General features: G+C 40.2%; 1 protein-coding gene across 1 annotated transcript; it reads left to right on the top strand.

Moving 5' to 3' along the window:
• Positions 1-409: 409 nt before the first annotated feature.
• LOC109867407 (serine/threonine-protein kinase H1 homolog) lies at positions 410-16334 on the top strand. Its single transcript, XM_020456553.2, has 3 exons — positions 410-813; positions 1642-2795; positions 10038-16334. Exons 2-3 carry the CDS (start codon positions 1845-1847, stop codon positions 10353-10355), a joined length of 1269 nt encoding a protein of 422 aa, XP_020312142.1. The 5' UTR covers positions 410-813; positions 1642-1844; the 3' UTR covers positions 10356-16334.
• The last annotated feature ends 441 nt before the right edge of the window (positions 16335-16775 follow it).

Raw genomic sequence — 16775 nt, forward strand, 5'->3', positions numbered from 1 at the left:
TAGTTTACAATTGATATTTATATGCCAAATCAAAATTGTAGCTAACCTATGCTGGTTTTATAGAGCAACATCCTGAGGCTTAGGCTTTAGGTCTTTACACCAGATCACATTTCATGTAGCCTACATTTGATATAGACCTTGCAGCATCAAGAGAAACAAAATTCTGAAATACATAGAATTACCCACATCAACACTTAATTGATTAGCCTAATAATTAAAAATAATTATGACAGAGTTTGTTAGCAGGACAATAACTTCAGGTATGTCTGCCCTACACTGTAATTCAAGAGCGATTTCAACGTGTCATGTATTTTCCACTTTTGACAGCTGTTCTTGTAATATTTTAGATGAACAAAATATATGCGTTTGTAGGGTACTTTTCTTCGTATCCAGGAAGTGACCTCACGACGTCCTCGATGATTTTCTGGGGTAGAAACAAGCCGACGAGGAGGTCGTTCCAACAAAGAAGTTTGCAGGAAAAAGGTGGTCCCAGTCAAGAACACCGTTTTATGAAGCGAACGACCGAGCGCTTCTATCTGCTTTTTTTTGCCACGGTGTTGTTGCTTTTACGCGTAAAATGAAGCCATCAACTTGTTGCAATTGACTTGAAACGTTATCAGAGCCATAAGGGAGCAGTATGCCGTTTTATCATCTGGATTCAACTTTGAAAAATCCGAACCAAAAAAAACTGAGACAACAGCTGAGAGTGGGGTGAGGAGGAGGTTGGCTTTGGCAAGTTGTGGACTTCTGCCTTGTAACTCCCGCTGTCGTATGTTGCTAGCTAACTTGCTAATTAGCTAACTTTGATATAAGGTAAGATTTTACGTTGTTTTGATGCTTCAGAGTATATAATACGATTAAATCTACTCAAACAAGGTATAACGTTACATATATTTTTTACATATACATATATTTTTTGTAACGTTCGATCAAGATAAATGGCTTGAAACTTCACTATCTTTTATCTGGCAAATTGTTTCAAATCCCAACCATAAACATTCAAACAACTTTTAGGCCTATACTTTTAGTTAATGATATAGAGGAATGCTAGGCTACTATCGGCATTTAGGTTTGTTACAATCATCATGGCCGACAAAAGTCATTTGGCTGGTTACATCCATCAAATGATACACAGTGCAGGTTATTACAACATTGTATAATTTTGTAATTTGTGGATACATTTATATATTTGATACATGGCGGCTGTTGCCAATACCGCTATTTTCCTCGTTTACAAGGTCAGTATACGATGTATCCAGGCGTAAATGGATATGGATCTGGGGGGGGGTGGTTGGTGGGATGTGTGAACCGTTATTTAGCGGTATGTCAACACACACCGATTTTTTAAAATGTATTTTTATAGGTGATCTTGGTAGGCCCGATTCTAGAACGTTTATCAGACAGCCCAGTGTTGATTATACTAACATAATTCTTGATTTTATTTTGTGTAGTCAACGGTTGTCAGTTTAGGTAGAACGTGATACATTGCCACAGCAAATAGGCCTAAATGCAATGTTTAGTCAAATCAGTCAATGGCTCTAATCTTTCAGGATGCACATTTATTTTTTTGCTGTTGAACTTGGTATTGGACAATGATTTATTTCAGATGTATAATTGTTTACTCTGTATTCTTTCTTTCAGAATTGCCCCATTTCATCAGTCTACTACAGTGTGGTGAGGTCTGTTTTCTGAGTGGTCTGCCACAGTGATTGGTTCAGTGGGCCACTGCAGCATTTCCTCAAGAACATTGGCTGCCTCCTGTGGCTTGATGCTTTTCAGTGCTTGGATGTTGCGTGGGCGATGAGGATGTCCTGCTGGTCCCAGTGGGACAGGATTGTGATGTGATGGGGTGCAGGACGAGCAAGGTCCTCCCTGAGCCACCTGGAGATGTCCAGCTAGACTTGGTCAAAAAGGTGGATCCCCTCCAGACCGACATCTACAAACATTTCATCCGAGGCGACGGCAGTGGGAGTAAAATGAGAGGGGAGAAAACAGGCTCTCCCCCGCCCCAGGCAGCATTCTCAGCCGCCCAGGCACCCACAAATACAGGCCAACCAGAGGCCTCTGACCCACGCAGAAACAAGGTAGCCAAGTACAGAGCTAAGTTTGACCCACGGGTCACAGCCAAATATGACATTAAGGCGCTGATAGGCCGAGGTAGCTTCAGCCGGGTGGTGCGAGTGGAGCATAAGAGCACGCGGCAGCCCTACGCCATCAAGATGATAGAGACGCGCTACAGAGAGGGACGTGAGGTATGTGAGTCAGAGCTGTGTGTCCTGCGGCGTGTACGCCACACCAACATTATCCAGCTGATGGAGGTGTTTGAGACAGCTGAGCGAGTTTACATGGTGATGGAGCTGGCTACAGGGGGAGAGCTTTTTGACCGTATCATTGCCCGTGGCTCTTTCACAGAGCGTGATGCTACACGTGTCCTACAGATGGTACTGGATGGGGTCAAGTATCTACATACACTTGGCATCACCCACCGTGACCTCAAGCCTGAGAACCTGCTCTACTATCACCCCGGTGCAGACTCTAAGATTATGGTCACTGACTTTGGGCTGGCCAGCACTCGTAAGAAGGGTGATGAGTGCTTGATGAAGACCACTTGTGGGACACCAGAGTACATTGCCCCAGAGATCCTGGTACGAAAGCCATACACCAATGCTGTGGATATGTGGGCTCTAGGGGTCATCTCCTACATTCTGCTGAGTGGAACCATGCCCTTTGAGGATGACAACCGCATGCGCCTCTACCGTCAGATCCTCAAGGGGAAGTACAGCTTTTCTGGGGAGGTAAGCACCTATGACGTTACACCCTCTTCGTCCATTTCTTTTCTGTTTCTTACTAATTTGTTGTCCTGTCTACTTATCAATACTTCTACAATCCCCTATCGAGCAGTCCTCCTTTGACGTGTTGATAAAGTTATATGATATACCCATGGGGAAATTTTACTTGGACAGTACATACACTGACACAAACCACATATTAGTGAGTGGTGAAGAGGGTACCTATACCAGTCGATGTACTGGTACATACATGGCCATTAGAAGGTATTCACACCCTGGCTGTGATAGGAGAAAATTGAGGATGGATCAACATTGTAGTTACTCCCCAATACATACTTAATTGACTGAGTGAAAAGGAAGCCTGTACAAAATAAAACATATTTCAAAACATGCATCCTGTTTGCAATAAGGCACTAAAGTGAAACTGCAAAACATGCATCCTGTTTGCAATAAGGCACTAAAGTGAAACTGCAAAACATGTGGCAAAGAAATGAACTTTGCCCCAAACATAACGCTTTGTATTCAGGACAAACACAACACATCACTGAGTACCACTCTTCATATTTTCAAGCATGGTGGTGGCTGCATCATGTTATGGGTATGCTTGTCATCTGCAAGGACTAGGGAGTTTTTTGTAGGATAAGAAGAAACAGAATAGAGCTAAGCACAGGCAACCTGGTTTAGTCTGCTTTCCAACAGACACTGGGAGACAAATTTACCTTTCAGCAGGACAATAACCTAAAACACAAGGCCAAATATACGCTGGAGTTGCTTACCAAGACAACATTGATTGTTCCTGGGGGCCTAGTTAAAGTTTTGGCTTAAATCTATGGCAAAACTTGAAAATGGCTGTCTAGCAATGATCAACATCCAACTTGACAGAGCTTGAATCATTAAAAAAAAAAAAAAATTGCAAATGGAAATGTACAATCCAGGTGTGCAAAGCTCTTAGAGACATATTACTCAAAGACTTGCAGCTATAATCACTGTATTGTCACGCCTTGGTCATAGTGTTTTGTGTTTTCGTTATATATTTTGGTCAGGCCAGGGTGTGACATGGGTTTATGTGTTGTGTTTCGTATTGGGGTTTTATAGGATTTGGGATTGCTAATGATTAGGGGTGTGTCTAGTTAGGCTTGGCTGCCTGAGGCGGTTCTCAATCAGAGTCAGGTGATTTTTGTTGTCTCTGATGGTGACCGTATTTAGGTAGCCTGAGTTTCACTTTGTATTTGGTGGGTGATTGTTCCTGTCTCTGTGTAGTGTTCACCAGGCTGTATTAGGTTTTCACGTTCCGTTTTTTTTTTTTTTTGTATTTATAAGTTATTTCATGTATCACTATTCTTCATTAAAGAACATGAGTAACCACCACGCTGCATTTCGGTCCGACTCTCTTTCGACAAACGAAGAACGCCGTTACATGTATTGACTCAGGGGTGTGAATACTTACAGTACAAGTCAAAAGTTTGGACACGCCTACTCATTCAAGGGTTTTTCTTTATTTTTACTATTTTCTGCATTGTAGAATAATAGTGCAGGCATCAAAACTATGAAATAACACATGGAATCATGTAGTAACCAAAAAAAGTGTTAAACAAAGGGTGGCTACTTCGAAGAAGTAGCCACCCTTTGCCTTGATGATGGCTTTGCACACTCTTGGCATTCTCTCAACCAGCTTCACCTGGACTACTTTTCCAACAGTCTTGAAGGAGTTCCCACATGCTGAGCACTTGTTGGTTGCTTTTCCTTCACTGCGGTTCAACTCATCCCAAACCATCTCAATTGGGTTGAGGTCAGGTGATTGTGGAGGCCAGGTCATCTAAATGCACCACTCCATCCCTCTCCTTATTGGTCAAATAGCCCTTACACGCCATCACACCTCCTCTGTGCTTCACGGTGGGAACCACACATACGGAGATCATCCGTTCACCTACTCTGCGTCTCAAAGACACGGCGGTTGGAACCAAAAATCTCAAATTTGAACTCATCAGACCAAAGGACAGATTTCCACCAGTCTAATTTCCATTGCTCGTGTTTCTTGGCCCAAGCAGGTCTCTTCTTCTTCTTGGTGTCCTTTTAGTTGTGGTTTCTTTGCAAAAATTCGACCATGAAGGCCTGATTCACGCATCCTCCTCTGAACAGTTCATGTTGAGATGTGTTTGTTACTTGAACTCTGTGAAGCATTTATTTGGGCTGCAATCTGAGGTGCAGTTAACCTCTCTGGGATCGTTCGGGATGCTAGCGTCCCACCTCGCCCACAGCCAGTGAAATTGCAGGGCGCCAAATTCAAAACAACAGAAATCTCATAATTAAAATTCCTCAACCATGCAAGTATTTTACACCATTTTAAAGATGCACTTCTCGTTAATCCAACAACAGTGTCCGATTTCAAAAAGGCTTTTCGGCGAAAGCAGAACATATCAGGTCAGCAACTAGTCACAGAAAGCATTCAGCCATTTTCCAACCAAAGAGAGGTACAATTAATCACTAACCTTTGACGATCTTCATCAGATGACACTCCCAGGACTCAATGTTACACAATACATGTATGTTTTGTTCGATCAAGTTCATATTTATATCCAAAAACCTTAGTTTACATTGGTGCCATGTTCAGAAATGCCTCCAAAACATGCGGAGAAATTGCAGAGAGCCACATCCAATAACAGAAATACTCATCATAAACTTTGATGAAAGATACATATTTTACATAGAATTAAAGATAAACTTGTTCTTAATGCAACCGCTGTGTCGGATTTCAAAAAAGCTTTACGGCAAAAGCACAATATTCAATAATCTGAGAACAGCGTTCAACCACATATGCAAGCCATACAGTTACCCGCCAAATTGTGGAGTTAACAAAAGTCATAAATAGCATTATAAATCTTCACTTACCTTGGCTGAACTTCTTCGGAATGCACTCCCAGGACTCCCACTTCCACAAGAACTGTTTGTTTTGTTCTATTACATCCATATTTATGACCAAATACCTGTTTTGTTTGTGCGTTTAGTTCACTATTCCAAAGGCACAATGCGCAAGCGCAAAATCCAGACAGTCAAAAAAGTTCCATTACAGTTTGTAGAAACATGTCAAACAATGTTTACAATCAATCCTTAGGGTCTTTTTGTAATAAATGTTCAATGATATTCCAACCGGACAATAGCGTATTCATTACAGAGGAAAAAGAAGGCACAGTGTGACCGCGCAGTAAACTGATTGGCCTCAGCCTAGTCCACTTGTTGAAACATCTCTTATTCGACCACCTTCCACAATAGAAGCCTCAAACAACTCTCTAACGACTGTTGACATCTGCTGGAAGCCTTGGGAAGTGCAATCTGGCCCCATAGACACAGCATATTGGATGTTTTGGAATCAAAACATTACTGCACGTAAGGCGCCAATGTAAACTGAGATTTTTGGATATAAATATGCACATTATCGGACAAAACATACTGTGTAACATGATGTCCCATGATGTCCTATGAGTGTCATCTTCCCAAGGTTAGTGATTAATTTTATCTATATTTCTGCTTTTTGTGACTCCTATCTTTGGCTGGGAAAATGGCTGTTTTTTCGATTTGGCGGTGATCTAACAATCATATGTTGTGCTTTAGCTGTAAAGCATTTTTGAAATCGTACACGATGGGTAGATAAACATCTTGTTAATCTTTCATTTGCTGTATTGGATTTGTTAATGTGTGAAAGTTACATATTTTAGAATTTCGCGCACTGCCTTTTCAGTGGAATGTTGCCGAGTTGTTCCACTAGCGGAACCCCTGCACAAGAAAGGTTAAGAAGGAAAGAAATTCCATAAATGAACTTTTAACAAGGTACACCTTGAAATGCATTCCAGGTGACTGACTACCTTATGAAGCTGGTTGAGAGAATGCCAAGAGTGTGCAAAGCTGTCGTCAAGGCAAAGGGTGGCTACTTTGAAGAATCTCAAATATAAAATATATTTTTGTTGAACAATTTTTTTTGGTTACTAAATGATTCCAAATGTGTTATTTCATAGTTTTGATGTCTTCATTATTCTACAATGTAGAAAATAGTAAAAATAAAGTCAATCACTGATAATGAGTAGGCGTGTCAACTTTTGGCTGGTACTGTATGTAAATGAGATCTCTATTTAATTTTCAGTAGATTTACAAACATTTCTAAAAACAAGTTTTTAATTTGCCATTATGAGTATTGTTTGTAGATTGGCAAGAATAAAATATATTTAAACCATTTGAATTCAGGCTATAACGCAACAAAATTTGGACTAAGTCAAGGAGTATGAATACTTTCTGAAGGCACTGTAGATTTTAAAACAAATATTTGAGTAGATTGTTTTGGAGTAGTGGACATTATGGTAATTATCAGAAATGCCTTCAGCATCATGTCGGTTTGGGGATGTAACATCTTGGAGCTGTATATGTGTCATGTATATTAAGCTCATATGAGATTTATCTGTGGGTCTAAAAATATGTATATTGGATGTCTGCTGGGTGATTGGAAATGCAGCAGTTTACAGTTCAGGAGGTGTAACATCTAGGGCTGTGGCGGAAATGACATTTTCTTAGCTGGTTGTCATGTAAAAGACTGCCGGTCTTCTGGTAATTAACAAACACGTTTAACATCTCCAGGCCCCCACGCATACAAGCTGCTGATGTGAGCCTTTAGAACATCTACATTTAAAAAAAAAAGTTGAATAAATCAATTGAATATACACCATCACAATAAATCAATTTATTTTAGTCTGGTCTGAAGAAACATGATATGACAAAAATGTATTTCAGAAGAACATTTGCCCTAATGTATGTTATCTGGCTATGCGCCATGCTGTAGGCTACTTCATTTTGCAGACAATATATGCTTTAAGTCCCACACCATTATAGTAAGAAGTATATAACCTAGCTAAATAAAATAGATGGGATATTCTTCCCAATTCCGGAGCGAGTGCGCTTATGAAGTGACTATGTTGAGCGTAAAAGTGATAATTTGAAACGGGTCCTATATGTTAACTCTAAATCTGTTTGGCAACTTTAGTTGTGAATGGTACAAAACTTACAATGTCTTATGAATCAAAATATATGGGCTGCATGATGCGACTATAGGCTATTGATTTGAGAAAGTAAAAAAAAAAGAAAAGTTACTCTGTTCCTTGCTACAGACTGCACACGCTAATCTCATCAAGTGATCGATCATATTTTCACCCATCAGACTATTCTCAATTTAATCTGTCTTTACTAATATGTAACATTTCTTTCAATTTATAATGGTCCATTATCAAATGGGCAGGGGAAAAAAGATGTCTGTATGCACTCGAATAGCGAATGGAGGCCACTTACCTGCAGGTTCGTTTTTCACTGATGCCGGTGTAGGCTACTCGATTATTTCACTCCACACATTAACCACTATTTGAGGAGCATGCAGCCTCTCGCTATGTCAAAGGTGACATTCTTCCCAAACTCTCTATACCATGAGCTCTTACAACCCTGTTCCTGCAACAACCTGATGCTTAATTTGGGAAACCAAGTGAAGTCTGTTCGGGCACATCAATAGTAACATGTTTTCACAACAAAACATTTAATTAACTGTTGACAGCCCCTCTCACTGCATGCTCGAGAAAGGAATGAAGGGGAGAGGGGAGGAGATGGAAATGCACCGTGGTGAGAGATTCTGTAGCTAAAGGTAATGTCAGCCTATTAATTATAAAAATGTAAAAGCAATCCCTATTCCTAGGCTATTCAAAATAAAATACAAATTCACTAATTGGACACTAATTGTAATTATGTACCAAAGACATCTTAAATTCGTTATTTTTTTGTGTTTTTTTCTGCAATGTATAATATGCGCTAGGCTATGCATTGTATAGACACAATCAGTATTTTAAATTCAGCTTTTTGGGGGGGTGTTTGGGCTCATATATAGACCTATGCATAAGCTCTAATATGCATATTCATACGCTGTAATATGCATATGGGTGTTTTTTAATTAATCCTCACCTTAAAGTGTTGTGTTGTGCTTTGAAACATCCACAAAGATCATGTTTTCTACTGTTCCAACCAATTGTTGAACTTTCTTAAAATTGATCAGTCACAGTTAGGTAAGTTTTAAAACCACATACTGTTTTGATGATGATGTGTTTGATGTGATTTTTTTGATTGAATTTGCATTGACGTCATACTGGTTAGAGGGACAATAGAGTCCCGAGTACCAGGCCATTAGCTTCCTGATGATTGTTACTGAGTTGAGTACTACCAACGCATGTCCAGAGTGCATAGAGGGAGACCGTGACTCAATGGTCACTTGGAATATTACTGTGGTCGTGACTTGTGTAGCAGTAATATGGTCACTGCAACAGCCCTAGTAACATCTGACTGGGGTAGAAACAAGTGTACAGTAGGGCACTTAGTGACTCCGCTGTAGTAAAGAAAGATTCCTCACAGTTGGAAATCCCAGCAGAGAATCAAAAACCAAAGTTACACTTCTTTTAGGCAAAATAAATAAATAAATCTGGATGCATTGCAGACAGTTGCTTATGTGTTAGGTTTCATTTTAATAAAAAACATGTGTCTGTGTTTCTCGACTGGGCGTAATGCTCATGTCATCTCTGAACTTACAACACGACCCCCCTACGTGACTGTGTGACGTAGCTTAAGGCTGGAGTTCCTGGAAGCAACCACAGTATGCTTAATGTGTGCGTGCGTTCGGGCCTTTCTTATACTCTGAATCAGACAGGCTCAGCTTCTCAGTGGGGGTAACATACATGGTTGTAGCTATTCTTCCTTTATAAAGGCCTAATGTTTATGCTGTAGTCTGAGGGCAAATCACCCCCTGTCCTTTATCATTGGACAGCACTTTGAACGAGCGAAAGACATGCCTGGCCATGTCTTTTTCCTTGGATCCTAGGGTTCAGAAATTGTACTCAATATCTTGTTGCCATATGTTACACTACAAAAAAAGAACTGGCCTTTAAGTTCACATTGTGAAGTTACTACTGTGCTATTAACATGTTGCCTGTAGGTTTACAGAACCTTACAGTACAGCAATATTAAACTGTAGCTGCTTTACACTCTGCTGCCCCCTTGTGTGCATTGTTCATTATGGCCATGCCCCCAAATTGACCTGTTATCAACCAGTGTGCTAGAGAAATTGACCCTCTCTGCTAATTAATTACTTTGATTCGACCCCCCCCCCCCCCCCCCCCAGTGCATAGAAATGTGCAGTTTCTCAACATTTAAACCTCTTTCTTTCGCCCTGCTCAGCCATGGCCCAGTGTGTCCAACCTGGCAAAGGACTTCATCGACCGTGTGCTGACTGTTGACTCCAGTGAGAGGTTAACAGCAGGCCAGGCTCTGAAGCACCCCTGGATCGTCAGCATGGCCGCGTCATCCTCCATGAAGAACCTGCAGCGCTCTATCTCCCAAAACCTCCTGAAGAGGGCCTCATCACGCTGTCACAGCACCAAGTCTGCCCAGTCCACACGCTCCAGCCGCTCCACCAAGTCCAACAAGGCTCGTCGTGCTCGGGAGAAAGAGCTGCGTGAGCTCAACCGCCGCTACCAACAACAATACAATGGCTGAGTAATAGTTATGTGGGTTGCAATGTTGAAATTCATGTTGTGTGTCTCATTGAGACCACAAGCAGGGACTTACCAGCAGCTGCCTGGAACAGCAATTCAGCTCCTAGGCCATAGTGCCACTGGGGCAGCAAGAAAAACATCCTCATATTTCACCCTTTTTTCCTAGATTCCTATTCCCTAATGTTTCTTTCCTGTGTCTCACATTTTATTTATTGTTGATTTATATTGTTTCCGTGGAAATGGTCACTTGAAGCTGCCCATCTAAACGGATCTGTTGAACAACATTCTAGGAATTAAGTTTTAGGAAGGGGTGTTAAAATGCTGTTCCTGCACTCGTTCTTGATTATTTGCTGTGAATTCATGGTACAAGAACAGTGGGTCACTTGCTTTGGTGGAGATACACTACATGACCAAAAGTATGTGGACACCTGCTCGTTGAACATCTCATTCCAAAATCATGGGCATTAATATGGAGTTGGTCCCCCTTTTCGGCTATAAACCCTCTTCTGGGTAGGCTTTCCACTAGATCCATTCAGCTACAAGGGCATTAGTGAGGTCGGGTACTGTCGGCGTTCCAATTAATCTGAAAGGTGTTCGATGGGGTTGAGGTCAGGACTTTGTGCAGGCCAGTCAAATTCTTCCACACCAATCTCGACAAACAATTTCTGTATGGACCTCGCTTTGTGCACGGGGGCATTGTCATGCTGAAACAGGAAAGGGCCTTCCCCAAACTGTTGTCACAAAGTTGGAGGCACCGAATCGTCTAGAATGGCATTGTATGCTGTAGCGTTAAGATTTCCCTTCACTGGAACTAAGAGGCCTAGCCCGAACCATGAAAAACATCCCAGACCATTATTTATCCTCCACCTGACTTTACAGTTGGCACTATGCATTGGGGCAGCTAGTGTTCTCCTGGCATCCACCAAACCCAGATTTGTCCTTTAGACTGCGAGATGGTGAAGCGTGATTCATCACTCCAGAGAATGTGGTTCCACTGCTCCAGGGTCCAATTGCGGCGAGCTTTACACCACTCCAGCCAACGCTTGGCATTGCGCATGATGATCTTAGGCTTGTGCGGCTGCTCGTCCATGGAAAGCCATTTCATGAAGCTCCTGACTAACAGTTCTTGTGCTGACGTTGCTTCCAGAGGTAGTTTGGAACTCTAGTGAGTGTTGCAACTGAGGACAGACGATTTTTATGCACTATGCGGTTCCATTCTATAAGCTTGTGTGGCCTACCACTTCGCAGCTGAGCCGTTGTTGCTTCTAGAAGTTTTCACTTCACAATAGCAGCACTTACAGTTGACCGGGGCAGCTCTAGCAGAGCAGAAATCTGATGTACTGACTTGTTGGAAAGGTGGCATCTTATGACAGTGCCACATTGAAAGTAATTTAGCGCTTCAGTACGGGCCATTCTACTCCCAATGTTTGTGTATGGAGATTATGTCTGTGTGCTTGATTTTATACAGCTGTCAGCAATGGGTGTGGCTGAAATGGCCAAATCCACTAATTTGAAGGGATGTCCACATACTTCTGGTCATGTAGTGAATATATCCTGAGATACGGAGTATTTTTTTTTTTATACTTTGTGCTAAAACACAAGTATGTCAGAAGCAAGGTTTCCATCCAATTGACTACAGATTTTCTTGTGAATATATATATAGATTTTCTTGTGTATATGTATATATATATGTGTATATATATATATATATATATATAAGAATGAAAAACAATCAGAGATGTGTTTCCGGGAAATGAACTTTTTTGCGGATGAAAGGCTTTGCTTGATGATGTAGTGTTTATAAAAATAACTTTTGCGGTTAAATTCCCAAATTACAAAAATATAAGTTAAATGGGTTTCCATCGCATTTTCAACTCGGATTGTTTTGCCACAAAAAAATTTGCGTTATATAGCGGATGTGCCCACTCTGATACAGTGCAGGTAAAGCCTACATGATGAGATTATTATGGCCATCATGTCACCAGAATAAGACCCTCAATATTTATTGGAAATGAGATTCAAACTCATCACCTTGCACTTTCACCACCCTGTGAAGTTCATCATAATTTATTTCATCTGTAGCATAATAAACTGCATGGTTTCCCGAGTTGTAGTGGGAGAACCATACATGTCATCACTTGACTCCAAGTTTACTTCGATATGATGGTTATTCTATCACTATTTGCGCATAAAAGCATTTCCACCTACATTTCTCTGATAATTAATTTTACTGACACAAAAATATCCCACCATGTGTAGCACATATTGTTTTGTCGACATTTGGAAAGTACTGAAAAATGTGCTGTTTCCATCAGGCCAGTCATGACTTAAAAAAAAAAAAGCAGGTTGGATGGAAACCTGGTTAATGAAGGCCAAAATAAACATTTATTTATTTAATTTTGGTTTAGAAGTCTAGTATATCCAATATTATTGTATTCTGACCAGTTGCTTTCATGATTTGAAAATTAAGTATTTTTCTATCCGGGATTCCGTTTTTATAACCTGTTAATGTAGGAGTTGTTTCTATTCATTTTGGGATTATTTTTTAACTGTGATCTTGAAAGACTATGGGAGGTTGACTGGAAACTCTAAATAAGGAAAGATGAGCCAGCGCTTTTGCATAGTTGTCATTGTGGGGACTGGGGACTTATTCGGATCGAGGCCTGTCCTGTCTCTGCACTTTCCTGGTCCTGCTACACAGTCTGAGATGGACAGCCCTGTTGTAATGAAGGATACACGTCAAGGGATGTGTAATTTAACAAATTGATGGAGAATCGATCCAATAGATCGCTAACTGATGGAGAACTGGTTGATGGCTCAGTATTAATTTAGTTTGTTATATCAAATGTCTTTCCAATTTGTTCTGATTAGTTTAGACATGTCATGTTTGTTTTGTATTTTTTCCCATAATTGTCATTGACCAAACCGTATAGTTAGTAGGTTGACAACATTTGTAATATTGTGGATGCTTTGCCAGTCAGAGCTCACAGACAGCTATTGGGAGAGACCAATTTAAATCTGGCACTTGTTCTCTATTGTCAAGTCTTTTAAAAATCAAGAATAATTGCCATAAAATATGCTTAAAAACAAATCTGGAGTGTTGTGATGACGTATCTTACATTGTTCTTTCAAATAAGTATCTTCAATAATTCCACGTTTTATTTTTAGCGTACTTTGTTATAGCCTGTGAATGCACTTATTTTAATTTTATTCGAGGGATGGATCAAGAACCTGATCACATTTAACTGATTGTTTCTAGCACTTCATTTTGAGGGGTCATTTAAGTGTTTTGAAGGGCTTCAAAAGCAACTGTGTGTTTAAAAAAAAAAATATTAATAATTATACCTCTTAGTTATTGTGTTGACAGGATGTAGGTTTTATGTCTTCATTAAAACTGCTCTTGTTAGATAATTTTGTGTTTACCTTTTTGTACTCCCCAAACAGAACAACCATTTATAAGCAATTGGTATGATGTGGTCATATGTACGTTTAAGTAATTTGTGGTGAGAAGCGCTGGTATTTTGAGGTACATTTTTTATAAGATACTGGAAATTCAACAGAGCCGTATCAGCTGACCTCAGTCTCTCTTTTGGAATTTCTATAATGTTACATTATGCTCTATCTACACTGTCGGTCCTACTGCTGTTATTTGTTTTGTAAATCGTTGCACACAGTCAAGTGCAGTGGTGTCCCCCCCTATCCACATAGTTCACGTGGTCACCTGTTGACGTAATGGTAACTCAATTTTAATAGCATCTCTTCGTCACATGAAGTACCTGACATTTGTATTGTTGTCATTTATGTGCATGTTTCTGTAAGTAGACACTTTTTTTAGTTCAACTCTGTGTGTGTCATGAAACATACAGTGCATTTGGAAAGTTCAGACCCCTTGACTTTTTATGTTACAGGCTTTTTCTGAAATGGATTAAATACATTTCTTCCCTCATCACTCTACACACAATACCCCATAATGACAAAGTGAAACGTTTTTATTTTATTTTTATTTTTTGTTTGCAAATGTATGAAAAGTAAAAAACAGATTACTTATGAAAATACGTTTTCAGAACCTTTGCTATGAGACATGAAGTTGAGCTCAGGAGCATTCTTTTTTTCATTCGTCATCCTTGGTGTTTCTACAACTTGATTAGAGTCCATCTGTGGTAAATTCAATTGATTAGACATGATTTGCAAAGGCACACACCTGTCTACATAAGGTCCCACAATTAACAGTGCATGTCAGAGCAAAAACCAAGCCCGAGATCGAAGGAATTGTCCGTAGAGCTCCGAGACGGGATTGTGTCGAGGCGTAGATCTGGGGAAGGGTACCAAAAAATGTCTGCAGCATTGAAGGTCCCCAAGAACACAGTGGCCTCCATCATACTTAAATGGAAGAAGTTTGGAACCACTAAGACTCTTCCTAGAGCTGGCCAAATGGAGCAATATGGGGAGAAGGGCCTTGGTCAGGGAGGTGACCAAGAACCTGATGGTCACTCTGACAGAGCTCCAGAGTTCCTCTGTGGAGATGGGAAAACCTTCAAGAAGGACAAACCATATCTGCAGCACTCCACCAATCAGGCCTTTATGGTAGAGTGGCCAGACGGAAGCCACTCCTCAGTAAAAGGCACATGACAGCCTGCTTGGAGTTTGCCAAAAGGCACCTAAAGGACTCTCAGACCATGAGAAACAAGATTCTCTGGTCTGATGAAACCAAGATGGCCAACTCTTTGGCCTGAATACCAAGCGTCAAGTCTGGAGGAAACCTGGCACCATCCCTACAGTGAAGCATGGTGTCAGCATCATGCTGTGGAGATGTTTTTCAGCAGCAGACTAGTCAGGATCGAGGGAAAGATGAACGGAGCAAAGGACAGAGAGAGCCTTGATGAAAACCTGTTCCAGAGTGCTCAGCCCCAGTATGAGATCCTAAGGTTAACCTTCCAACAGGACAACGACCCTAAGCATACAGCCAAGACAACGCAAGATTCGGAACAAGTCTCTGAATGTCCTTGAGTGGCCCAGCCAGAGCCCGGACTTGAACTCGATTGAACATCTTTGTAGAGACCTGAAAATAGCTGTGCAGCAATGTTCCCCATCCACCCTAACAGGGCTCTGCAGATAAGAATTGGAGAAACTCCCCAAATACAAGTGTGCCAAGCGTGTAGCGTCATACTCAAGGCTGTAATTTCTGCCAAAGGTGCTTCAACAAAATAACGGGTCTGAATAGTTATGTAAATGTAATATTTCTGTTTTGCTAACATTGAATTTTTATATATATATTTTGAAAGTTTGGCTTTGTCATTATGGGGTACTGTGTGTAGATAGATGAAGAAAAAACGATTTAATCCATTTTAGAATAAGGCTGTAATGTGAAAAAAGTCTAGGGGTCTGAATACTTTCCGAATGCACTGTACATCTATCTGTAACATGCATTTCCACCCCACAGAACTAATAATGCCATGGTTTCAGTCACTTGTTGATTTGGTTTTTGGAACACCACTGTCTTACATAAAAAAAAAATTTAAGGTTTGGTTTTAATGCACATTTGAGATTCTAAATTCTCTGAACATAACAAAAACACAATTGCTGGACCAAAAGAGTAATAAATAAAAAACATGTTGAAATGAAGCAAAGGTTTAAAAATAAAACACAATTGTAAAGTGTGCAATGTGTGCCAGGTCAATGAATAAGTAAATAGTATTTGCAAGCGATTTTGCAGAATGTGAACATTTTCCTAAAGCGTTTCCTTTCACATTTTCTATATGTACTATACATGTATAAATGTTGTTGACCGTTTTCTGAAGTAGCCAATTCAACACTGTCTTCTGAGTACAATTGTTTTATGATTTTGAATATTCTTGTTCATTTGTGTGTTTAAATGAGTGATAACATCATATTGATTATTCTACATTAACTAATGGTGAACTGGTTCAATAAGTCATGTTTTATGCAAATGTGCCAAATAAACTCGAACCTGACTACCTTTTTTAATAGTAATTTAAATCAGTTTTCAGCAATGATCAGTCTTCGTGATAGTTTCTTGCAACAATCTAAGCAAGTATCAGCCATATGTTCATACCAAAGTGAAGAAACACACCCTTATTCACACCGAGTGTGTCTCATGCTTTGTCAGATTTCCCTGTGTTTTCATCGATTCGGCATCATTGTGGTCTCCCATGTGTGAGCCCTATAGATTATTTGTTTGGCAGTCCTAGTAAAACATTCCACAAATATGACTAAAAGGGGTTTGCTGCAATGTAAGATTGATGGTGATCTATCATGTTTCATCATAGGTAGGTATTATGTGGCTAATTAAATTAGCTAAGAAGTTTAAAGACTTTTACAACAAGGAGCAGCATTGCTATTACTGGCTGATTTCAGATTGGGTAACCCTAAGAAATCCTCCACTCCATCATGTCAACACTAT

Source organism: Oncorhynchus kisutch, linkage group LG22, assembly GCF_002021735.2.
Source record: "Oncorhynchus kisutch isolate 150728-3 linkage group LG22, Okis_V2, whole genome shotgun sequence".
Taxonomy (NCBI): domain Eukaryota; kingdom Metazoa; phylum Chordata; class Actinopteri; order Salmoniformes; family Salmonidae; genus Oncorhynchus; species Oncorhynchus kisutch.

Bases quoted from the DNA above. Each gene is read 5' to 3' on its own strand.
- LOC109867407 (XM_020456553.2), top strand. From the start codon at position 1,845: ATGGGGTGCAGGACGAGCAAGGTCCTCCCTGAGCCACCTGGAGATGTC. The intron at 2,796-10,037 runs GTAAGCACCTAT...CGCCCTGCTCAG, and splicing joins AGTACAGCTTTTCTGGGGAG to CCATGGCCCAGTGTGTCCAA.